The following is a 26,341-nucleotide window of genomic DNA, read 5'->3' as shown; positions in this document are numbered from 1 at the left end:
TGTTAAATTTTTAAAATTTTAAATCGTTTTTATATGCTAATTTTAAAAATAATGTTTTTAAAATAAAATAATATTATTTTAATATATTTTTAAATAAAAAATATTTCAAGCAACAATCATTTACCATAATTTCAAATAAACAATCCCTGTACATTGCTTTGGTTTACCGCACTAGAAAGCAAATTAATTTGTTGTTTAGGACTATAAATCTGTAATGCCAATCGCATAATATTCCATGTATTTAATGTTCAATTTTACAATACTGGGTTTGAATCTTTCCATCATTTGTAGAGTAGACTTGACTGGAATAATTTTTGTGAAATCATAGGTTAAAACCAGATTTACTTATACTTGTTTTGGATTTTTTTTGTATATAAAAATTTTGTTATTTCAAGAGTTTTTTTTAAATAAAACATGAACTGATAAGAGTAAATTCTCAACCAGTAACCCAACTTAAAAAATATATATCATTATAAAAAAAAAACAGCTGGTATGAAAATACCCAGATGATTAAAACTAAAAATAGATTTATTGGGATATTAGCAGAAAAGAGAAATAAAAAAAAATAAAAAAAAAAACAAGGAAAGGAAAGGAAAAGGCAGCCAAATTCCAACAGCTGGTTCAAGTTAAACCAGCCTGGTTGGGTCCCAACACTGTAAGATCGACGCGCTGGCTCTACCTCAATACCAGGTAAGCACGTAAAGTAGGGCCATAACCATAACGCGGACACCAAATGACGCGTTGACAATGTCCCGAAAACCCAATTCAACTCGTCCCTAACTCACTATCACAAAAATAGAAACAAACGCTCTTTAATTTCCTCCTCACTGCCTGAAATCTCTGTTTTTCAATTTCTCTCTCAAATGGAGGAGACTAACTCACACAGAATCCATACTTTCTCTCTCTTGATTCTCACCTTCTCTCTTCTCTCCCCCCTCCCTCTTTCCAGCTTCTCTCCCACAGACAACCACCTCATTTCTTGTGGCTCCACCGTCGACACCACCGTCGACAACCGCCGTTTTATCTCTGATTCCAATCCGAACTCGCCGCTTCTCTCCTCAGCAAAAACGATTCCGCTCACCAACCAAAGCCCATCTCCTTATTCAATCCAAATCTACAACTCCGCAAGAATTTTCAAAAAACCTTCAAAATATGCTTTTGAGATTGAGGAACCAGGGACTCATATGGTAAGGCTTCATTTTCACGCTTTTTTTTCTTCCAATTTGGACTTAAGCGATGCTCAATTTCACGTTTTGGTTAACGGATATGTTGCTTTGAGCAATTTCAGTGTAGGGAAAGTTAGGGACTTCGTAGTTAAGGAGTACTTTATATGGGCTGATTCTGATAAGATTGTGATTAATTTTGTGCCTGCAAAGAAGGGTGATTATGGTTTTGTTAATGCAATTGAAGTGATATCTGCACCTAAAGATTTGATTGCTGATGTGGGATTTCTTGTTAATGGTAATAAAGATGAGAAATTTGTGGGATTAACCAAGCAGGCACTTGAAACCGTGCATAGGATCAATGTTGGAGGTCCAAAGGTGACACCTTTTAATGATACTGTATGGAGAACGTGGATTCCTGATCATGAGTTTTTGAAATCAAGCAATGATTTGTCGAAACGGATGTACTTTGGTGGTCGTATTCATTACCAAATTGGGGGGGCTAGCAGGGAAGTAGGTCCTGATTTCGTGTACAAGACTGCTCGAGTTATTACTAACACTAATGGCTCAGTACTTAATGTTAATATGACATGGGAGTTTCCAGTGGATGAGGGTTATAAGTATCTTGTTAGGATGCATTTCTGTGATATTGCTAGCATATCGCTCGGTTTGATACATTTTAATGTCTATGTTAATGGGTACCTGGCATATGAAGATTTAGATCTTTCGTCTATTACATATACGCTGGCTTCTCCGTTTTATGTGGATTTTGTTGTTGATGATGATAGCTCTGGGGTTTTGCGTGTTAGTGTTGGACCTACCAACAAGACCATGGCATATGGAGTTGATGGTATTTTGAATGGGGTGGAGATCATGAAGATGAATAATTCAATGGGGAGTCTTGGTGGAAAGATTTGTGCAGGCATGGTTTTGAAAAGTTGGCCTAGAGGAAACATTGGTGTTCTGGTTCCATTTGTTGCTGGTTTGTGTTTGTTGCTGAGTCTAGCTCTGGTTATGCATAGGAGAACAGTGGGACTGAGGAACCCTGTTTCCTGGTCCAAATTGCCTACAGAGGTCCCAGGAGTTGACTTAAACCATGGTAATCTACATTTGTCTGGTAAAGCGTGATTTCTGTTCTATAGGACAGGTTGTTGTATGATAAAACTGGTGATGCAGATGCTATAGAATGATGGTATTCTCACCTTCTGCTATTTAAGGTCATAGTAAGTTCTTATTTGAAGTATCTAAAGCTTAATGTACCTTTCCAGTATTGTAATGCTAATTTGTAAGCAAGCTGTTTTTGTAGCATATAATATACTGTGCAACTTCTATATTTTGTAATGCAGGATACAATATCTTCAATTATCTCTTGTACTTTGCGACCCTTAAATAAGATTCCAGCTATTTTACTGAAAGCATACCCATTCAACAGTTTGCTCGAACTTTTCAACCTTAAGTTGTATTGTTTGTAACACGACGAAAAGGTTGATGTCTTTTCCCCATTCAATTGATTTTGAAAAGGCTGTTTCCGCTTTGGCATGCTGATACGACGAGAGGAAGTAAATTACGCTTAAAGTATCTCACCTAGGGCAGACAAGTGATTACTGTAATGTTATTACGTAATGAATTTCATCTTGTTAGGATGGTGTTTCCCTTGATTCTTGTTCGTCTTGCAATGATGGTTCTATTTTTGTAAAGCAATCACATGATTTTGATTGCATGGAATCACGAATTTAGCCTGCACATATTCATGAATTGGCACTTAAAAGGTAGAGAATATGCCTTCCGGAGGTAAAAAAAAAACTGACTAGTGATAAATTATGAGTAAACCCCTCTGTCTTGAAGTAATCCTGAAATCATTCATGGCGTTAACTACTTGCTGATTTGTTTTCCTAATTTACAACGGTGCCCGTAAAGCATCCCACTACTGCTAGATGATGGCCTCTATGGAATAACCCTAAGGGTGTAGAGATGAACTGTTAGAAGGCCAAACCTTTCTTCATGGCGATTTGAAAATTTTCTTAAATTAATATGAATATTATCACATTTACAGTTTGTTTGGGTAAGAAGGGAATGGAGGGGAGGGGAATGGAGGTTAATGATATTCTTAACCTTATTTAGGAAGAAAATATTTGAGGGAAGGGAGGGGAAATGAAGGTTTATTTTTAACCTTCTTTCCCCTTCAAAATCTCACCCTCAAATTAGGAGGTAATGGGTTGGAAGGGAAAAAAAATATTTAATTTTTTTAACAGCAATTTAATTTTTTAATCTTATTTCTTTTTGAAAAACTCAATTTTATCCTTTTGATAAATAAACATTTTCCATCTTATTTATACCTTCATCTCTTTACCTCCAAACTAGAAATGAACTAGTTTACATCCCTTAAGTAAACATGTTCAACCCTGTTACCTCTTCCTCCCTAATCCAAACGTAACGAATTTCCATGAAGGTGAACTGAAATGAAGTTTGTTGTGATGGAATATTTGTTAAGGCCGTCGGGGTTATGTGGGACTCGTGGAAGTCTCAACTTTTAGGGCTAAATTCGATTCATGACCCAGGCCCGACGGCATGCTTTTAGGCCTTGAAGGATGGCGGCCTTCGGTAATTTCAGCGGCGAATTTGGAATTGTTTTACGTAGTTCATGTTAATGCATTCGGAAATTACAAACTGCAAGAGGTGGCTTTGCGAGATCTCATTTTCACGTGTCTCAAATTTTTAAACGCGGTCACCGTAAGATTCAAGGCATGTTTCTGATGCGTAGTGATTGATGATGAATCAGTATTTTTGATGCAATGTAAAAAAAAAAAAAATATATCTAAAATTATGATTAAAAAAGTTCAATAATATGATGGTAACCCAATAATAATTTGTCTGAAGGTACTTACGTCAGGGTAATAAAACTCCCTTTATTTATTTTTAAAATTTTTAATATGAAATATTCATATTAGAAATATTCAACTCCCTATCTTTATAATATATAAAAACTTTACTAATAATATATTATGTTTTTATCTCATTAATAATAATATATAATAAATATTTCTTCATCGTTCATATTATCATTATAAGAAGAAAATAACTCTTCATCTTTTCCACTTCTCCAAACCATCCAAATAAAAAATTTACAATTTTTTCTCTAAGTATTCATACTTTAATTTATAGAATATTTATCATATTAAAATAAAAACAACATTTTTTTAGAATTTAAAAGTATTTATTCAATTTATTATAATCTTTTGTTTAAAATCACCAATTTTATCACATGAAAGTTTTTAAATCTAACAAAATAAACCATTTGAAATGTGATAGAATTTCCACCAGTTATATATTTTCGCTATAGAAAAGAGGATAATAATACAAACATGAGATTATCCACTGTACAAACACAAAAAAAAAACTCCATATTAAATTTTGTAACATTATCACTAGATGAAAACATTTTATGAACTTCAGAGTTTACAAGACGTGCAGAATTTAAATTGGTTAGCCCAAGAAAAACAATATCAGTGTTTACGTTTTTCGCGTTTATAAGCTTGTAGGTTTGTACATTATCATTTTGAATTTGAATTACGAAAAATGAATTTTTTATGAATAAACCAATTAAAATATGGATGATTCACTCAAAGATTCAAGGTTTAATACTTACCAATGTGGCAAAATATTCATTCAAAATACTTTAATTGTTAAGCTAGTTTTTTTTTAGGAAAATAAATATTTTTTTCTTATTTGATAATAATATTTTTTTATTTTATTTTTTCTATTCAATACTTTTATTAAGATTTTTTTTAATGGTCTTTTGAAGGTTTTACTTTCGTTATACCTCGTCATCATCCAACCAAAAAAGCATAATAATTCAAAAAGCAAACTGGCCAGGGTACAAACTTTGAGAGCTTGTGCCGTTACCATAAGGAGGTAGTTAGTCTATAGTTTATAGCCTGACGTCCTAAGCCTTCCTTTTGTCTGAAATTAACTTCATCTTAGGAATCTTATTGGAGCTGGTCGGTCTGGTTGGTTGCTAGAGTTTCTTCCGTTTTCATATTTCTGATTGCTACATAGATTGCTTGCCATATTATCGCTCAAGTGATCAACCTTTACTTCCTATATATCTCTCAGTTTTTTTCGTGGTTTTATTTCTTAATTAGTTTGGATTTTTCTAACATATATCCCAGGGGCTCAAGTTAATTAATATAAATGAATTATCTTGCCTTCATAATTAGCGGGCTCGTTTTAATTTATAATAGTATAAAATTCTAGAACATCGGTCTGAATTTATTTATTTTATTTAAAATTTATTTTTTAAATATTTTTGAATTTTTTTATATGTTAATGAAAATAAATTTTTAAAAATAAAATAAAAATATTATTTTAATACTTTTCAAAATAAAAAACAACTGTTGCAATATCTCGAGCGAGGCACCCACTGAGTAAGGAAAGCAATGCTAGAAAAACTATTTATTTGTACTTCCTGTAACAAGTTGGATGTCATTAGGGAGGGAGGCATGCGTCGGCTATACTATTTCCACGCATTACAAATGGCACTCGAGAGCCACGAGTCTAGCACACAGCAACGAGTGCAAAGATTGCTCTATGCACGAGGCCAGCCATTCTAGATCAGATCCAGCTGCTACGAAATATAAGCAGATCACAAGTAGCACCCCTCAAATTCCCAAGAGTTTCGAGAGGATGCATCGAAGACAAGTGACCATTTTATGGAAAATTCTTGGCTGATCATCCATTTGTAAGACTTTAATGCGAAACATCCTAGTTTTAAATTCATATTTTTCTGAATTTATGTTTTAAAATATCGGTATGTATATGTTTCTATTCCAGATTGTCAAAAATATTCTTTTAACTTGATATAAAAAATATAATATAAACTCGAATCATAAAATTATAAGTAAATTTTGTAAATAATTATATATTGATAATTCTAGTCAATAAATTAATTTATATTAAAATATGATAAAATAAATCAACAATATTATAATTAATGAGTCATTTAAATACAATGAGAGAAATAAATAGTATAAATCAATAAATCAATGACATAAAAAAATAAAAAGTCTTATAACAAAATTTTTCAATACAGAGAAATCACTGAAAAATAGAAAACACACGGAAATCCAATAACAATTTAGTTGTTCTCATTACAATAAGTCTTGATAGATCTATTTCGGGTTACAAACTAATTATGTGTTTAAATTAGTAATTAATTAACATAAATTCATAATGAAATAAACCCCTAAACAATGTCTAATGTGCTAGAAAAAATTCAAATTAAAAATAAAATAAAATAAAAATCTTCCTGTTAAAATTTCTTTATATAGTTTGAATTTCTAATTTTTGCATATTTTTAGTAGATTTGAGTCCTGATTTCAAACATATTATTCTCTTTAATTTAGATGAATTATTGGGCCTACTATATGTAGTTGAAAAGTTTCAAATATCTAGTTTCTATTTCAACTTTAATCGAAGCAAAATTCAGCCAGTAACTCTAGATATATTCCAAACAGTACATCAAGGTCTTGTTTGACATTTGACAATATTAGTTTACTAACTTTGATCATCTAAAATATTATATTTTCTAACTCCATTTAACTTAAAAATTTAGCACAATATATTTTTATCTATCTAATATTTTCATTTAAAATTTTAGCTTTATCCAATATATGATTTGAGAGATATGTTTAATATCGCAAAATAAGTTAGTAGACATTTCAAGGCTAAATTTGAACATGACTTGGTTTATATCACCAATTTAATAAACTCGTAGAATCAAATCTAGTTTATCGATTTTGCACGAGTTAAGTTAATTTTACTAGTTTTAAATTTTTAGTCCGATTTAGCATGTTAAATACATGTTGACTCATAAAATCTATAATTTTACAAGTTAACTCGTGATTTTAACAACCTTACCCCTCATCTATTGCAATTGCAATTGAATTGACCAAATGAAGATAATCTATTTTAAGCATGTTTTTATTTATTTTTAAAGTATATTTTGTAAGGAAATATGTTGAAGTAATATTTTTTTTAAAAAAATATTTTTAATATCAATATATTAAAACAAAAAATACTAAAAAAACATAATTTAAAACAAAAAAATTCAAACTTTTACAAGCCACCCCAAAAACAAATATTAAATTTCAAATTGGAAAAGCATTAAGACACATTTATGGTTTCGATAAATAAAAAGTAAAAAAATAACGACACTTGTTAAGTAGTTCTACCCAATTAAATGAAATGTATTGAAAAATATTATGATCATAAATGACATTTAATGCAATGATTTTGTAAGTTATATCAGTATGATTTTTCTTTTTGTATGGAATAAATATTTCTCTCTTCTTTTTCTGAATTATAGTATAAGAGATAATTAATGTTACTTCTTAAAAAAATAAATAGGTGTTCGGAGAGTTACTATACATCTTGTAAAAACATTACATTTCTAATTACATCCATGCGTCTTAATTTCTACAATATTTATATTTATACCAAGATCAAAACTTAAAATACTTCTACCAATAAAATCAATTAAAAATAAATATACTGCCTCTTAAAATAAAAGTGGTAAATTAAAGCATCAGCTATATGGATCTTTACCTTTGGAGGCAATAAATAATTTTATCGAACAAAATTAGTTAAAACCACACCAGCCTAAGGCATATATATGATCCACAAATTCATAATAAATTCCTACAAGCAAAAGATTAAGTAGTCATTAATTTAATTAAGAAAAGATATGGTTCATGAATATCAATCGTAAGATTTATTGCAAACACAAGAATATATATAGCTCGTCGAGAATTTTTTGCGAGTGTGATCGAATGAGCTTATTATCATTCCCATCATCAATCGTGTTGTGTGGCATGAAACTTGCCATTGTAGTGAAAGTAAACGCATCAACTTGTGCCATACAGAAAGCCTGGATGAAATGAAAATGGAAGGAGAGGAATAAAAAGGTCTAGCTAGCACTCAGAATTAACATTTTTCTTTTCTTTTTTCGATAATTAAAGGTCAGCTCAATCGTTGACTCCCGAACAATGACACATGCCAAGTATCGGGCATGCCCCACGGCCCCGCCTATTGTCAACCACGTAGGATAATGAACCCTAGAAACGTTGTTCTGCTTGCAGGAGGGAGGAGACGTGAGCCATGCTTCATTTTCATCTGCTGCCAAGCCTACATTATCTCTATGCATAAAAAACCATTATATCAATTCTTCACTATAAATAGGGCTAATTCCATTTACATTCTCTGTGTCTACAAGCTCTTAATTAACTCAAGTCTCTCTCTCTTTTCTTTCCCCGTGTCTGATAAGTGAGAGAAAGAGAGCATATATAGATTCAAGACCACACTGTCCACGTAAAGAAATGAAGATGATCTGGGCAGGTATAAGGCTACTACTGATGATAGTGTTGCTGGGATATGCTATGGTGTGGATTATGATGCCCACCAAAACATTCAGGGGAAAATGGCTCCCTAATATCCGAAAGAAGCTTAATTCGTCTACTTATTTTGGAAAGCAAGGTTTGCATTGATTAATCTTTCCTGTATACTCAACAGAACATTAATTCTATAGCATTAATTATTGTATTTCTTTCCCACTCGGAAAAATAAAAAACGTGTTTAGAATATATCAAGTATATATATTTGTTTGATGCATATTTTGTTACAGGCACGGGATTTTTGGTTTTCTCGTTTCCCATTCTCTTTGTTGCTGTTGTGGGCTGTGTTTATCTCCATTTCCGGAAGAGGTCTAATGACAGCAAGCTGGAAAGGTAATTATTAATGAGAGTTTCAAGCACCCGTTAATTTTATTTTTTTTTTATTAATTTATTAATAATTTTGATTTCTACTAATTACAGCAATGGCAAAAAGAATCGTCTGGTCACGTTGAAACAGCCGATGCTAGTAAAAGGCCCTCTAGGCATTGTTTCTGCCACAGAGCTAGCCTTCTTGATCATGTTCGTGGCCTTATTAATTTGGTCATTCTCAGTTTATTTACTTAATGGCTTTGCTACGATCACCCCACAATCAGCAGCAAAAAAGGGATTGAAAGAGTAAGAACTTCTTTTTTTTAATCACAGATTACCACGATATAAATACTAAGGATGACCTTCTCATTGACTTGAACGAAAAATAAATTAAAAATATTGGCGGTGAACTTTGTGGCAGATGGGAAGCTAAATTGGCCACTGCATCTCTGAGTCTAGGGCTTCTGGGAAATATATGCCTTGCGCTTCTTTTCTTACCGGTGGCTCGAGGATCATCACTGCTGCCATTGTTCGGTCTTCCTTCTGAGGCTAGCATCAAGTACCACATATGGATAGGTCATACGGTTATGGTCTTCTTCACTGCTCATGGACTTGGTTACATCACATTATGGGCTGTCAAAAATCAAATTTCATCGGTAAGAACATTATTTTATCTTTTTAATTAATTACACTCACAAATTTAATATTAAATATTCATTTCATTAATTTTCCTTTTATTTTTTCTAACCAAGAATGGCAAATAATATCTAACCAAAAGCGCCAAATAATCTATACATGAGTTAAATATGAGTTCGGTAACATTAATTATTTGTTTTTTTCAAATTGGTTTTCTTGGTGCCAGGCTGCCTTGCACATGTATTATATAGTTTTCTTTAATCAGAAAAGTTATTATATAGTTTGTATTCAAAATTTTACTTCATAGTTTTTCTTTTCTGATCTCTAATAGATTATCTGTATTATTTACAAATAAATAAGTTTGAATAGTTATTATATCCAAATCAGAATAATCTTTTATATACAAAATTTAGAATAATTTTATATAAAGTTTGATAAGTTATAGAATTATATATCTTTGTCCATCGCACCGATACTAAATATTATAAGTATGCCCCTGCATTTTTTTTTTTAATGAATGTCTAGATAACTAAAGCTGAAATAAAACAAGTTTGAAATTATGATTAAAACAATTATAATGATGTATTAAATAAAAAATTAAAGATGATAATAAACATTCTAATATTTCTAATAATTCTGATTTTCATATAAATATTCAGCAAGTATATATATGTAATTGAAAACTCTTGTGAAACCTCAAGAAAAAATAGAATTTGATGGATTATTGTATATCAAAAGCTAATATTTATATTTTACTGCTACAACATTGCAATGTATTTGCTAAACAACTTCTATCATTATTACAGTAATTTAAAATCCTTTTGTTTCAAGGTGTCCTATGTTTAACTTGGATTATGACTCTACTAACTTTTAATGAATAATAGTAGCACATTGATATTATATTAATTATTTATGAATCATTTTATTTTAAAGAGTTTAATTATATGTGACGTGATTTGAAATTATATGGCGGTGGGATCGAGATCATATTCATGTCCTTTTTGCTAATGAAATCCTACACTACTTTACGAGGAAGCAATTTCCCAGTGAAGGTAGAATATTCCGAGAGTTTGTGTCTTGATGTCAACCAAAAAATGGAAACCTCAATCGTGAGTATCCACCATCCACGTGAATAGGAAACTTTCAAAACTATAATACCTCTTGCATAATTTCTTGAAGAAAAACAAAACGTAAAAAGGAAAATCGAAAAGGCAAATCTCACGAGTTTGGACACTCAAAGAAAGCAATACAGTTACGAAAGAAAGCAGCAGCAGCACGATCACGAGCACTAGCACTAGGGCTCATTCTCAACAATATGCCTTTGATTAACAGATTACATAATAGTGTTCTTGTTCTTCTTGCTTCTTTTTGGAGATCAGACCCCACAAGTCAATTTCTACGGTGGTCTGCTCTGCTTGCCGTAGGAAAGTAGTTTCTTTGATTTGTTTTGTTTTTTATGTTTTTGCTGTCGTGGCATCTTCTATATTAGGGTCGGGATATTGCTTTCTGATCACCTGTTTATCATGCATAAGGTGGTCACTTCATTTATAAATTGGATGGTGAGGATCATCTTATGGGTTGACTTTAAGGCAGGGAATCTACTGGGTAGGGCCCAGACTGGAATGTGCCTCTGAACTTTGATTGTCCTAGTGTTTCTTTCCTTTCCGTTTGGAAGTGAACTGGGCCTAAGATTTCCATCATGATCTTGGGTTTCAGCAGGCATCCACTGAAATTCAGTGATAACTCTGCTAAAGCTGCCCCCACCAAAAACTTTATTCGCAGACCAAATGAGAGTCATTTCACGCGGTACTTGAAAAATTCCGCATGTTGCAGAAAGGGCTTTACGTAAGTGGCTCAAAAACTCACCATCGAGTGGACGGTATTTTCCGGGAAAAGAAAACTCTTCTTTCACATTTCGTTTTGTCTTAGTTGCTAAACAACACAGCTGTGTTGATCAATTTGTGATAAATTAACTGTGACGCAGCACGTACGTTTATATGATTTATCTACCATTGATTAACACGAGACTCTAAATAGTATTCTCTTTAATCCTAGTTAACGTGTTGTTTCAGCCCTTGGGTAATATGCGCTTCCATCTTCTTTCTTTTGAGAAAATAATTACTGTCTGTTTGGTGTTCTGCCATTCGAAACAAGAACCTTATTGGTTTTGTTAAATTTATGGCCTTTATAATGTTTTACATGTAATGCAGATGCTAGAATGGGCTAGAGATGATGTATCCAATGTGGCTGGGGAGCTATCTTTGTTGTCTGGACTTGTCATGTGGGCAACAACCTACCCTGGCATCAGGCGGAAAATGTTCGAGCTCTTCTTTTACACCCATTACCTCTACATCCTCTTCATGGTTTTCTTTATATTCCATGTTGGCATCTCTTTTGCCTGCCTTACGCTGCCTGGATTTTACCTCTTCTTGGTTGATCGTTTCTTGAGATTCTTACAATCACGACAAAGAGTTCGCCTAGTTTCAGCCCGGATTCTGCCGTGTGATAGTGTAGAACTCAACTTCTCTAAGAATCCAAGTGAGATTAATTACCAGAATTTATACTTCTTTGTTTTAGTTAATCGGGTCGAGTTCTTCTTTTTCTTCTTATTTTTTTAACTGGTTTTCTGATTTATATTGCCAGGGTTGAGTTATAATCCCACGAGCATTTTGTTTATCAATGTGCCTAGCATTTCTGGCCTGCAGTGGCATCCTTTTACCATCACTTCTAATAGCAATCTGGAGCCTGAAAAGTTGAGTGTTGTCATTAAAAGTGATGGAAGTTGGACCAGGAAGCTGCACCAGATGCTTTCTTCACCTTCTTCAATTGATCGTCTTGAGGTCTCAGTTGAAGGACCATATGGACCTGCTTCAACACATTTTACAAGGTTTGGGCCATAAAAGAAACATTACCTTGTGGATTCTATATATGTTTCGGCAACCTTCGATTTAGCTCTTGGCCAATACATCTTTGACTTTTGTGTCTGAAATTTAGTATTAACTAAACCTTTGTATTTAGGCATGACCAACTAGTGATGGTAAGTGGAGGCAGTGGCATTGCCCCTTTCATTTCTATAATCCGAGAACTCATCTTTGCGAGCACAACATACAAATGCAAGACACCTGAAGTAATCCTAGTTTGCGCATTCAAGAAATCTTCAGAACTCACCATGCTAGACCTCCTGCTTCCAATATCCGGCAGCCCATCAGATATTTCCAAGCTGCAGTTAAAAATTGAGGCTTTTGTAACAAGAGAGAAAGGGCCGACAGCGGATAGCTCGAAGACCCCTCAAGCGATATGGTTCAATCCCCACGCAACTGATGCACCTATATCTGCCATTTTAGGCCCCAAAAGCTGGCTCTGGCTTGGCGCTATCATATCATCTTCTTTCATCATTTTCCTCATTATAATTGGCCTTATTACTGGCTACTACATCTACCCAGTCGATCAAAACACCGAGGGGGGTTTCCCATTGGCCTTTAGATCTTTTCTCAATATGTTAGTTATTTGCATATGCATAGCCATGACAGCAAGTGCAGCTGTTCTTTGGAACAAGAAACAAAATGCGAGGGATGTTAAGCAGGTTCAGAACGTGGAAGGGTCAACACCAGCCGGATCACCTCAGTCATGGGTGTCCAGAGCTGACAGAGAATTGGAAAGTGTCCCTCTTCAGTCTCTTTTCCAGGCTATTAATGTGCACTATGGTGAAAGGCCTGACCTAAAGAGTATGCTAGCTCTATTCAGGATTATAATGATTTGGTGCCTGTTTTATGACTACAATTTTCTCATTAAGCTTTAACCAACCCTTCTTTTGATGCAGAAATCCTGTTTGAATGCAAAGGATCAAGTGTGGGGGTTCTTGCCAGTGGTCCAAAGATGATGAGGCATGGGATTGCAAACATCTGTTCATCTGGTTTAGCAGATAATCTGCACTTCGAATCCATTAGCTTTACCTGGTGATTTTGCTCACCTTTGCCGAAGTTGTCTGTTCTACTTTACAATCGCTTTCCGCTTCCTTTTTTCTTTTTCTTTTTTTACAGCCAGTGTTCTTTTCTCTGTATTATCAAGATGTAATACTATCCTCCTCCTCCTCCTACCCTGAACAAATCATATGCAATATCTGATGTAGATTATCTGATCGAAAAGAATAAAATCGATGTGTTAGTAGCCGATGATCTTCAATTATCTAGCTTGCGGAGTTCCATCCCAGTGCCCAAAAAATAAATGTGGAGAAGTTTAGGAAAGTAATGTCTTCGGTAATGGCAGGAGGATTAGTTAATTCTAAGTTTTTTATGATTAAAAAAAGAAGGAACAGCTTACCTAGGTTTTTTTTTATTATTATTATTATTTTCATTTTAGGGCATGTGGATGGGGAACAGGTTGGTGCTATATGAAATAAAATCTACGTGCAATGCAAAAACCGTTCCATTAAAAATAGTTGAATAATTATTTAGGATATAGCTTAAATAATCGAGTCTTAAATTTATTTATTTTTATTTTTAAATTTACTTTTCAAAAATCACTAGTGTGATAAGCTTCAAGACCACTAGAAATAATTTATCTGATCGATAATTTCAGAATCTCAAAGAATTAATCAAGATAGATATGCATAAATTGATCATGACACTCACAGTTACCAAAAATTAAAAAAAGAAGAAAAATTTTGCCTGGTCGTAAATTGCTATTAGATGTTATACAGCAGTAAAAATGATTATACACAGGTGAAAAAATGAAGAGGAATTAACTCCCTTGGCAGTTCTAACCTCTGATATCTACAACAAAGATTTTGTGATTTCAACGAGATGCGTGATCAATAATACGATGAAATGGCCATCCTTAACATCATGTGCACATATTCTCATCTCTTGGTCAAATAACTATACAAGTGCTCATCTACTGCAACATGGTATGACTGGAAAGTGAGGCTCAATAACCTATCAACCATGCTTCCTTTTTTTTTTTTCATGAGACACCTGGTTAGAGACCCAGACCCGTCCTCATTTCTCTTGCGAGTCTGCAACAGATGAAAGTCTCTCTTCTAACCCTTCAAGGAGATCATGGTATTCGGAAAATGCAGGGTGCGACTGAAGAACAAATCAATAAGGCCAATAAGGCGGGGTGAGACTCCATAAAAACAACATTATTATTTTCATTAATCAGCAATGCTCTAAAAGATGGTTACCTGAAGGGTGACGCTATATGCTTTCCACAACCTCATATCACGCTGGAAAAGATCAAAAAGAACCTATTGAAAAGCATCACAAAGAATTAGCTTGGACGGCAAGCCACATGCCAAACTTGGCATCAGAGAGCATGGGTTTCTGTGCACCTGCCTATTTAATGAAATTACAAGTGGCAGCTATACCTCTCTACATGTGCAGTTATTGGTGGTGGGGAGGGAGGGAGGTTGAGGAAAGGGCAATCAAGTTATAAGAACAAGGCCTAGATGAAACAATCTTAACAGATATCATGAGCATGTGCATAAAGAGCAAATAATTGGCAACATCTTAACCCGGTCAATCGAATGGAAAAATGCCCTGCTAGTGCAGTAACGCGTCTCATCAGTTCCGTAATTAATTATAAGCACCGCATCACAAGAAAGGAAGTTCAAAACTTCCAACGCACAACTAGGATTACAAAGATACTGTACCCCAGAAAGAGAAGTTATAAGCTTCAAGCATAAACCACACAAATCAGACTTTGAAGTTTGCAGAATTAAAGGATTCACCTAAAGATGGAAGGAAAGAAAAACAATACAGAGCAAGCTGGCATACTCATGAGACTACAATAAAGGCCAAAGTACTATACATAAATAAAGCTGATTATACCTCAGTCCGTCTTAGGAGTGTGGCAAGAACAACTATCCATTCCTTGAACTTGACGGAACACATATGAGCCAATAGAAACTCCGCATCCAACCGGCTTTGCAATGCACCCATTTGAAGCTGGAAACATACAATAAAGGTTCTGAGGATTAAATAAAACGCAGTGAAAATTTTCTAGTAATAATGATCAAAACATTGACTATGGCTTGGTATTGCTTCAGGCAATATAGAAAAATATGATAATGATATCACTACTGGTGTTAGATATGTGATATGTCTCCTTAGAGTCTTAACTATAGGTACATGTACAAGAATTTTGATTTCAAATATTTTGTTACAAGCTAAGAATATTGTGATTATAACAAAGAATGAAAAGTTATTTAACCTTACACATAAAATGAGCAACAAGGCAAGAGGTTATATAGGGGTCCCAGTATGCCATTTCTATTTTTTTTCCCCAAGAAAGAAGAGACGAGAGAAAGAGAAAGTCATGCTATGCAGTCAATATGCTGCTTGTCTAAAAGAAAGAAAGTTGAGCAGTGAAGAATTTTAGGATGTTCACCTTCTGCCCAATTAGTTCCAGTCCTGATGCAAAATTCTCTAAGCGAGCACTGCCGTATCTTTCTCGTTGAAGGTATTCCTGCAATTAATTCACCATCTCAAAACACTGTACAAAAAGCAGATCATCCTTCAAGAAAACTGTAGGTTTTGCTTACCGCTAAATCAAACTGGGTGCCTTTTACAAAAGCCACAAGCTTGGAAAGCTCTTGCCCTGACATCAAATAACTAGCATGGCTTTCTAAAATGTTCTTCACAGAAGCAACATGAGCACTTTGCTCTTTGAAGGAAGTACTGCTCCAAAGGAAAGGCACCTGATTAATTAGTAACTTTTGGAAACTATTGCAAGGGTCTGAGAAATGCAAACGAGAACAAGGTGAGTATATCAACCTCTTGTCCAATGATGGCTTCTTGTAACTGGAACGGAAAAGAAAATAACCAAAAAATCTGGGAGATAGTCTATCTGAATCAGGTGGTGTCTGGTCATATTCCTTTCCAGACCTGAGCAGGAAGCGCACCTGATAATGACAGCAAAACAAAAGGAAATAAGTGTACTAGTTTAGGTAACATATGTTGAAGAATAATCATGCCCAGAGCAATACCAGTTCTCCAGCAAGCTCATATAAAGATTCATCGAGTGTTGCCTGCATAAGGTTGGTAAACCTTGTCAAAGATGTAACATAGAGAAAACCAAAAAGAAAAGAGGAAAAAGTAGCTACTGTAAACTACTAGCATTTGCCTACCTGCAATAACCGTAAAGCACAGTATTGACTGACTGCGGGACCTTCAAGTTTCGCAATCACCTGTAACATTTGCAAAAAGAAATGACTTAATCAAACACAATTTTGACTACAATGCATTTGTTACTAATTTGCATGCATAAAAAGCAGAATGCAGCTCTTGAATCTCATTCCTAAATTATGGCCTTGAGATAATGGACAAGCTTCTTTTTTTCCTTTTTAATAGCATGGTGACTCTCGTGAAAAGATTAGAATACCTGTCTTCCCAACCGTCACAATCCCTCAGTAAATAAACACATGATATTTTAAGAAAACAACCATTCAGTTAAAACAATTTAAAGCATTGAGCATTACCACTGAGTAATGCTAGGGATACTAATACTTTTTACAAACACATATAGCATCCATGATACAGGAAAGGATTTAAATCACAGTGATGTGACTTTAAGCATTTAATGATATACTTGCTATTACAGAATTAATCAAATTAATATAACACGGTTAGAACCTATCATCAACCACCATATTATTTAGTAAAAAGAATATGTTTGCAAAAGTTCTAGTATCTCTAGTGTTATTCATCACCATAAAAAAAACCCTATCTAATCAAAAAATACAACTTTATGTGTTGTTTAAAAGCGACAGCATGGAACTATACTTAAGTTTACAGTCAGTTGATCAGAATTTGTCTTTCTTGGCTAAAACTTGAAATGAGAAGAGGAAAGAAAATTAAATAAAAAATTCTTATATTCAAGAGCTATGCAAAAAAAAAAATACTAGGATAAAAAGGACTTAACAACAATAGATGTTCAAAAGAGAAAATAGCAATTCTTACAAGTATATAGCAAGCTGCAGTGCGGTACCATCTCTGTTGGAAGCATTCTTCAAACAACCTTAAACATACAAACAATGAAAAAAGTACTAATATAAAAAAGTACCAGCATTGTCTACCCCAAAGCAAAATAGGGTAAAATAAGAGAGAGAAACCCATCATTTTAACTTTCAAGCTCACGAATGAAACTAAAAAAGCTACCAAGATTGCAATTTCTCCCAGGCTGATGGGGTAAAATGGAAGGAATCCTTATTTCTACACTTACCATGCACTAACATCAAAAGTCAAAACATTTAGCCCCCTATTTTCATAACTTTATAATGTGTAGAAATAATAATGTGTGATAGTAACCCAATGAATAGCCTGATTGGTAGCGGAAGGGCTAAACCTTTCCCTGAATGAGAACGTTGCTCTTCCCTAATCATATCAAATAATCAACAAAGAATAATGTGTAGCAAATGAAGAATAAAAGGATGCGGTAAACAAGAAGGCACGATGGTGTTAGAACAATATTAGGAAATAAATTATCTTTTCTTGCCAAGGCCAAACTATGCGCCAAAAAGGGCAGAGACCTTGCATGCAAATACCTAGCCATGTCTATCTAGTACCTACAAAACTGTCCAAAATCTAGAAGAAAGCAACAACAGAAAAAAGGACTTCAAAGCCACACTTCAAATACTGGTGAATGTGTCAATACCAGCCTTCTTCAATGCACAATGTTCCTGTCTAAATATTTGAGAATTACCATACAAAAGTAAGGTAAAACTCAAAAAAGGTATCTCTTTAAGGAGCAGAAGTATTACTCTGTTGATCTTCCAGCAGCAGAAAATAAATCTGCCCAGTGTCGACCATCAGTTTTTCTCGCAACACTCACAACTACATCAAAATACTCGGAGAAATTTCTGATCAAATCACAAGTCTTCTCCAAAAGAGAGTGGTTGCCAGCATGTTTAGTGACTGATATCTGGTTCTTGTTTGCATTTTGCCTTCAAGGAAGAAATTTAAATCAGAAAGTCAATAACAGAGTTCATACTGATTGTTTAAATCAAAACATATAGACATATTGCATATTGCAGTAATAACTGACTTCCAGATAACAATTCTAAGAATTGATCTTCTAATTATCATACATGACATGATTCAATCTCTCTTCACGAAATACACATACCTTGAAATCTCTGCATCAAATACAGTAAAAAGAAGCCACTCCAGGCAGTGGGAAAAGTGAGGCTTTTCTGCAGATAATTGTGCTAACCGTAAAGCCTCCTCTTTTTTGTCCCTCTGGCAGACAGAGAAACAGAAGGAATTAGTAAAGTAAGCCTTAAAGCTAGCAAGGAACATGAGCATTCAGCTTCAGCAACTGATTTGTTTCAAAACAGGACCAGCATTTTTTTAGACGAAAACAGGACTTGCATATAGACAAGCACCTTCTTTTTACCACAATGGAAAAACCCAAGGACCCATATAGCCGACCCAGTTGGATTGGAATTGTGCCATCATGGTAAACACTACAAGGTAAAAACCTTGTAGCTGGTGTACTACCACGTGGTAAAAACCTCGTGGAATTTAACTTGACGACTTCACTATGGCAAGTACCATCATGTAATCAATAACGTGTTATAATTTTTTGACATGTGATGTCAACGTAGGCCCTGGAACATGACAAATGGAGACCAAAAGGCAGGAAGACTAGATTGGAACAAGCATTTTATTTGCTCACGTTATCAGTGAGCAGTGAATCTGTGATATCTAAAACTTTTCACATGAAAAAAATACCCTTTCATCCTCAGGGCCAACTTATTTCTATCTCCAAATTGAAAGTAACACTGCAGAAGTAAAGTACTGACAGCCAAAACCAGAGAAGTATCCAGATGCTGGCTTGACAATTGCCCACCTCACAGCCTAACTGCTTAGTTGATTGACAAAAGCTCATGTCATATAAATTGATGATTCATGCACAGAAGTTATGTTTCACATGAACCGAAGCAAACTTCTTATTTCTAGGGGGTAATGATTACCCCCCAAATTGGTGTTTTTGGAGGGTAAAATTTAACCTCAAAGCAATATTTCCTGTGTCTCCTTTTTGTCTCAAAATACAAACCAAATAGTTTTTTATTTCTCTCTCACCAACCATTACTGATAATTTAACTATGTTCTCTCTCTTTCTACACGCTAAAACATCCTGCAAAACTAACTTTTACGTCCTTAAAAATTACTCTTGTAATAATTCACCCCCTTTTTTTAAACCTAGTACCAGACACCACCCGAGTAAAAATCATAAGGTAAAGAAACGAGAAGTAGCAATAAAAGAGTAAAAATGTAGTGATACCTGAAGAAGGTGTCTGAGTAAGCAATGCAATATAGTTTGAGCCTGAGAAGATGGCTCAAAACATGGAAATTCAGTGCAAGCTGAAAAGGACATTCTCTGGGAGACACAAACAACTACTCCAGCATTTGGAAGAAGCCCTAGAGGATAAGCTTCACGATCAAATTCCAGCTCTGGATCCAACTAAAAAATATATCATAAAAATGTCAATTTAGGCCTATTCAGGATAAAGCAATCAAGAACCGGAGTCGAATCACTGAAAACCAAAAGGACTGTTAATATACATACATACACACAAACACAACTGACATAGATGGATAGAATACAAAATAAGCTAAATCAAATACATGTAGCATCAAATAATGAAAGACAGAGAAAAGGATATAGATTCCTTATAAATAAAGACAAATAATCATAATGCTAATATCGCAGTCAAACCAGAGTTTGAAGAAAGCCAAGTCCATTATACTGACTAACTCAATCAAAGCTAATCTAAAGTGCTTAAAATTGAACTTGAGGATTACACCAGCAAGTTCCTTTTTCTATCTATTCAACTTAGAAATTTTGCAACAAAAAAGAAATGAATTTTCATCCAGTTAGTAAACAAAATTCACAAGTCCCGTTCCATTTGCCAAATACCACAGTATAGAGAGCCTTGATGTTACTGATTACTTACATACCTGCAAAAAGTCTTCCTGCATAAAAGGATCAGCACCTGGAGATGGATACCAAACCTGTACAAGAAAGCTTCCAATAAGATCTACAGGTGAGTACAGTAGGCAAACACTAGAGGTGGCCAATAATAGAAGCTAATTATAGCTAGTACTACATGAAAATAGATTATAGAGTTTAGCACTAAATTACTTGCATGCCTCGGTGGCCATAATCCAGCCAAGAGACTTCCTCAATTAGACTTGTCTTCTCCTCTGATTGACCACATGTAACCCAAAATAATTCAACAGAGTCAGTGAGCTCTCTTTCACGTCCATCATCCAAATCCAAAAGCGAAAGTTCCCCATTTGTTCTCAGTATCAAACATCTAGTAAAGTGGGCAGCCATTCAGAGACATTTGGTACACAAAAAAAATTCCATCAATATTTGCAAACATGAATACCTTGCAGGCTCTCTGTCCATCAAATCTGAAGATGAAATATGATTGTTTGAGGCCAAATCTCTTTGAAGCTGTTCAGGGATGAAACGCATAGCTGCGGGATGGCTCTTTGCAGTCATGATAGAAAGTTCTCGTACTGTAGAAAGCTGTTTGTCATTTTATCACTTAAATGTATGAAGGATAAGGTTTCATTAAGAAACTCTCATTCAGAGAGCAAAATTAAACTTCAAGAGCACGCAGATATCAAAATATTCATATATATAACAACTACGATGTCTACTAAAAAGAAGCTGGACAATATTCATTTACCTGCAAATCTGGAGTGCTAGAAGGAGTCAGTTCACCTAACAGTCTCACATGGAATATGTGGACATCAAATGGGCGATAGGTGACAAGTATATGGTCTTGATAGACATCCATCACCATTGGTTTAGCAAGCAATGGCTTTCGACAGAGCAAGGAGCTCTGGTCAAGATGGTATCTTGGATAAAAAAGTAATTCATACCTGCAGAAAACCAATTATTTGAATAATAAACTATAATACTGCAGGGCCAAATAAGATAAAAATTGTAAATATACCCAAGACACAAACCAAGAATGAGAAGTACCAAAGAGAAATGGCCTAAGAAAACAGGAAGGCCAGTACTAAGCATCGCCTAGGAACTTTGTTGGACAAATAGGAAAAAACATTTTGAAGGCTTTCTCCGGTGGCATCTCAATTGTGGAATCCAGAGGCTTTGTTATGGCAAACCTCACAGCAACTTCAACTTCTCAACAACTATTCTTCAGTTTGACTTTACTCTATATATCTTTTTTCAGTGTAGTATCAAGTCCGAGTCCTTATATGACAAGGAAGAATCTGGTGTCCATGAACATCTATATAATCTCTATATATTTTTCTGTGTAGTATCAAGTCCAAGTCCCTATATGACAAGGACGAATCTAGAGTCCATAAACACCTAATAATCTAGTAGTTTCCTAAGATTTTTTATGATGGACTTGCAGATATTGATTCTTTCCAAAGGCAATGTCTCAAGCACTGTGTCTATATACCTAACACATAAATCCTAATTCTTCTGATATCAAAGAAATAAAACGAAAATCAGAATTTCCAGATTCACCAGCTTCCCTGCCCCAGATCAGTATTTGCAATCCCCAGATTTTGTTCTTTTCTTGTTTAAATCAGCCCCAATTCTCACCCAAAGAATCAGAAGGGTTCAGCTATCTACCTAATCATAATTCAGGGGCTAAATATAAAACATAAAAACTGTTAGAATTGAATAATTCATGAATCAATAGATACGCAGTGGGCACCATCTGATGCAAATTAGTCAAATAACTGAAAATTTTCCTACATCAAATTGTTCCCCCTGCAGATCTATTGATACAAGAAATACAGATTTTGTTTCTACAAAAAAATACCAGCTTATAAGTTAGAATAACCAAGCATATATGTAAACAGACATTGATAACTCACGTATTAGAAGAATCAATGTAGTTGCAAACAACAACAATCTTCCCCAGCCATAACAACCCTTTGCACTGAATCTTTTGTTCCTGAGTAATATCTCCAAACACTCGCCACTTTTTCAACCGTATATCATATAAGATCAATCCATGGAGGCCAGCAACAGCTAAGTGCATTCCATCCTTGCTAGCTGCAACATGTTGAACTGGCCAGTTTTGGGAGATATAGGAAACCTGAGCCAAAGCAAGCGCATATCAGCCTCAATAAAGTACACTAACTGGTGATAACAATCAACAGCTAAGTTTGCTATCTGAACACATAACTGGAAGGTTTAGATGTAAAAATTTGAGTTCATCAGTATCTTCGGACTGAACAACAAGCAACCGATCATCGCCATAAATAACTTGACAAACATATGTCATTCCTGAAACTCCTCTGGAAAGGCAGCATTTTCCAAATGAAAATGCAATAACTCTTTCCATAGATCCTTCTTCAATCACATAAAGCCTGTAACCATATTCATCCCACTGCATCAATGAGGTGCCATTCATCAATGGTTCATATTTACGATCTTGGTTTGGCTTAACCTTTGGAGAAGATACAGAACTTAAACCAATTTGACGAATTGTTGACATCAAACGACAGCCAGATACAGACCAGACTGTAAGACCTCTTAGCTTCCACCCAACAGCAAAAGCAGAATAATCAGGTGTCCATGCGATACAACTGACAGGACCAGTATCATCCACTGAATAGCTGCAAAATAATTAAAACCATTACAGAAAAGCTTTCAAACTTTGTGATCTAAAAGTCAAAACAAAAGAGGCACGTGAAATAGCTCCAAGTCACAAACCAGAAGCAGCTGATCATGTAAAAGTGAGGAGGTTAGTCTGAAAACCCTTGGATAAGGTAAATAAGTTTTTAAGGAACATCCTCATTTTATATCGTTTACATGTGGAAGCAAATGATCATTTCAGAGATCCAGAAATTTTGAGTTCAGTGTCTACAGAACAAACATCTGACCTATTGAATTACCTTACACCTACAGTAACTCAAATGATAGGATGCAAAAAACTTACCCCCAGTCACACAAAGACACAGTACGAATGAGAGATGCAGATTCTGCTAGGTCATATAACTTAACAACCCCTCTTCTGGTACCAACAGCGAGGATTTGTTGATCTGAAGCTACTGAAATGCATACAGCATCACCAGAACCCAACTCTTTTTCAGCTTTGATATATTCAACTTGCTTTAAACCTTTCTTGCTTATAGAGCATGATACTAGCTGTCCATCGGAATACAAGACAAACAGCAACCTCATCAGCAAGCAAAGCTCCAGCTGCACAATAGCAGTCTTCCTGGTGATATTATGATTAGATACCGAATCTGTTGGAGCCCTTCCAGAAGCAACACCATTACCTAAAGAATGAGGTGAAACAGAGGCGTCGCTGCTGTCACGTGAACAGGGATCAAGTTCGAAAGCTCCATAGAACTGTTATGAGATTAAGATAGAATCAAAAAAGAATTCACTCAACAGTCTCTGTAAATGGACTTGTAACACTAAATAAAACAAGCATCACGAGTAATAATAATCAATGCCTATTCTATCTGATTACCTCCCCCTTCCAGGAGATACTGTATAAAGATCCATCGGAAAGTCCTAGTAGCAAATGTTTGTTATCACTTACAAAATTGCTCCTGGACAAAAAAAAACAATATCAGAGGAAAACTATCAAGACCGAGAGTGAAAGCTTGTGAGAAAAAAGAGAGAGAGAGGGAAGACCATATGAAAATAAACAAGAGCTATATAAATTTTTAAAAAAAATCTCAAAAACACTAGCATTATATACAATGGTACCGAAATAAAAATGAGCATGCAAGGTTGCTTACACTGTGAAGTCCTTAGCTGCAAAAGGCACTTGCTCACTAAGAAGAAGAGATACATTAGCAAGAAACAGACCAGAAGGTTGCTTCCCTCCTATTTGTATTCTTTTATCAGAGAACTGGACCTTGAATATATGTAGAAAGAAAGATGATGTCTGCAAACAATAAAAAACATATATATGAGCAACACTATCAGAATTCACTTTCCATAAATTCAATGCAGGCTTTATTTTCAGACCAGGAGCCGAGAAAAAAAAAATTATTTAAGAACCGTTCTATGTGCTGTTTTGTCTGTATCATTATACCAGTAAAAAATAAAATAAAATAAAACAAGAACGAAGATTATTCCCCATAAAACTTATTAGTACAATAATTTGGTCGATAGCACCAAGTTCTGGATTCAATTGTGCATCCAGTGAAGCTAACTAGCTAAACTCACTCTTGACACCTGCCGATCTTCCAATTTCAATAGAATCTTAACAGATGTGGATACGTGAACCACGTTATTTCTAAAATGTGATGCGACCAGAACCATGTACACGCATTTGCAAATCGTGTAATAGGTGTAAATGTATGTGAATATACTACACGAAAATAATCAAAATTTGCCATAAATAATGCAATAGTATACATAAAAGATATCTAAATGTAAAAAAATAATAATAATACTGACAAGAATGGCGATCAATTTGGTATCAGGTCTCCACACCGCTTGTAAATTCTCGCCTTCTCTCTCCAACGACTCTGCATTCCTCTTGTACTTGCCTAACCTCACTTTATGCTGCAGATAATCACAAAAACTCACAAATATAAAACCCTAGTTTTCCACAATCAAAGAAAAACAAGCACATGAATGTGATCATAAACTCCGTGTAAATGTGAAAATACCTGAGAGGAGCTCCATAGCTCAAGGTGAGAAGGAGAGACAACGAGGAAGAGACGATTGATGACTTTGAAATAAATGATATGCTTCTGTGAAGAAGGACAGAGTCCTTGTTCTAGAGGTATAACCTGCGGCCATCCATATGCCATATACATCTTTGATTCGGTCTTGATGCGTTGGTTTAGATATCAATCTAGGAGTGATGTATGGAATTTGATGGAGAGGTTATTAGGTTTGAGAGACAGAGGGAGATCTGTTGCATTTGCAGGGAGAGTGATGCAGCAGCGTAGCAATTTTATTTTTTTTTTCTCAATTCCATTCAGGTAGATCTCGCAGATCCATTCAGTTAGGAAGTGTTGGTTTTGTTTTTTCGGGTCTTTACCATATTTGAGTCTTGATGGAAAAACGACGTTGCACCCAACTAAAGGCATTGAAAATTAGAGGAATTTTACACGGTGAGTTTAATTTTATTTTATTTTTTATGTTAGGATAGTCGTTGATTTTTAATATTTTTTAAAATATATATATATATTAAAATATTATTTTTTAAAATTTAAAATTTAATTTTACTATTATCATATTGAAATGATACAAAAACACTAAAAAAAATTAATTTAAGATTTATAAAAAACACAAATAGATCGTTTAAAATCTTTATCATTTATCATTCTTCTCTCGTCCATTGAAACTATCAGGAAACAAAAACTTTAATTTATAGCGTGTTTCATTTTGTATTTAAAAAATACTTTTGAATGATTTTTTTTGTTTTAAATTAAATTATTTTTTATTTTTTAATATATTATATAAAAAAATATTTTAATATATCTTTAAATAAAAAATATTTTGAAAAATAACCGTTATTGAAATTTCAAATGCCTCATTAATCTCGAACATGTAAAACCCATTTTCAAATAGCTTCCAGACCTGTAGAGTTATGAATTATGTCTAAAATGTTTCTAATATTTCTTAATAGGTCCCTTTGGTTATTATTATTTATTTATTTATTTATTTTAGTATTTTCTATATAACATGCATGTTTTAGGCAACAAGACGGGCGCTATTTTGAAGAAACTTTGATGAAAAAGCGTGTGCCCGATTGAGAATTCTCTGAGATATTTATATCCAAGTTGGTAAATTTATGCCTTTCAGCTCAAT

General features: G+C 34.4%; 3 protein-coding genes across 3 annotated transcripts; 2 read left to right on the top strand and 1 right to left on the bottom strand.

The window, feature by feature from the left end:
• Positions 1 to 719: 719 nt before the first annotated feature.
• On the top strand, positions 720 to 2,578 carry LOC105134218 (probable receptor-like protein kinase At5g24010). Its single transcript, XM_011038561.1, has one exon. It carries the CDS (start codon positions 864 to 866, stop codon positions 2,289 to 2,291), a length of 1,428 nt encoding a protein of 475 aa, XP_011036863.1. The 5' UTR covers positions 720 to 863; the 3' UTR covers positions 2,292 to 2,578.
• Positions 2,579 to 8,420: 5,842 nt separating this feature from the next.
• LOC105134209 (ferric reduction oxidase 2) lies at positions 8,421 to 13,741 on the top strand. Its single transcript, XM_011038549.1, has 8 exons — positions 8,421 to 8,693; positions 8,842 to 8,944; positions 9,032 to 9,226; positions 9,342 to 9,576; positions 11,767 to 12,094; positions 12,200 to 12,443; positions 12,575 to 13,281; positions 13,377 to 13,741. Exons 1-8 carry the CDS (start codon positions 8,537 to 8,539, stop codon positions 13,514 to 13,516), a joined length of 2,109 nt encoding a protein of 702 aa, XP_011036851.1. The 5' UTR covers positions 8,421 to 8,536; the 3' UTR covers positions 13,517 to 13,741.
• A 499-nt stretch (positions 13,742 to 14,240) lies between these two features.
• LOC105134202 (RAB6A-GEF complex partner protein 1-like) lies at positions 14,241 to 25,589 on the bottom strand. The gene is made up of 23 exons (XM_011038536.1): positions 25,192 to 25,589; positions 24,977 to 25,084; positions 24,310 to 24,458; positions 24,036 to 24,117; positions 23,496 to 23,911; positions 22,740 to 23,172; positions 22,426 to 22,649; positions 21,258 to 21,453; positions 20,952 to 21,094; positions 20,702 to 20,876; positions 20,518 to 20,571; positions 19,841 to 20,020; positions 18,680 to 18,792; positions 18,315 to 18,497; positions 17,515 to 17,572; positions 16,683 to 16,742; positions 16,542 to 16,583; positions 16,330 to 16,457; positions 16,098 to 16,233; positions 15,944 to 16,021; positions 15,385 to 15,501; positions 14,739 to 14,801; positions 14,241 to 14,640 (listed from the first exon to the last, which is right to left on the bottom strand). Exons 1-23 carry the CDS (start codon positions 25,339 to 25,341, stop codon positions 14,554 to 14,556), a joined length of 3,375 nt encoding a protein of 1,124 aa, XP_011036838.1. The 5' UTR covers positions 25,342 to 25,589; the 3' UTR covers positions 14,241 to 14,553.
• Positions 25,590 to 26,341: the final 752 nt, after the last annotated feature.

Source organism: Populus euphratica, unplaced genomic scaffold (genome assembly GCF_000495115.2).
Source record: "Populus euphratica unplaced genomic scaffold, PopEup_1.0 scaffold2.1, whole genome shotgun sequence".
Classification (NCBI taxonomy): Eukaryota; Viridiplantae; Streptophyta; class Magnoliopsida; order Malpighiales; family Salicaceae; genus Populus; species Populus euphratica.
The sequence above is the reverse complement of the archived record's forward strand: the minus strand, read 5'-3'. Positions and strand labels throughout refer to the sequence as shown.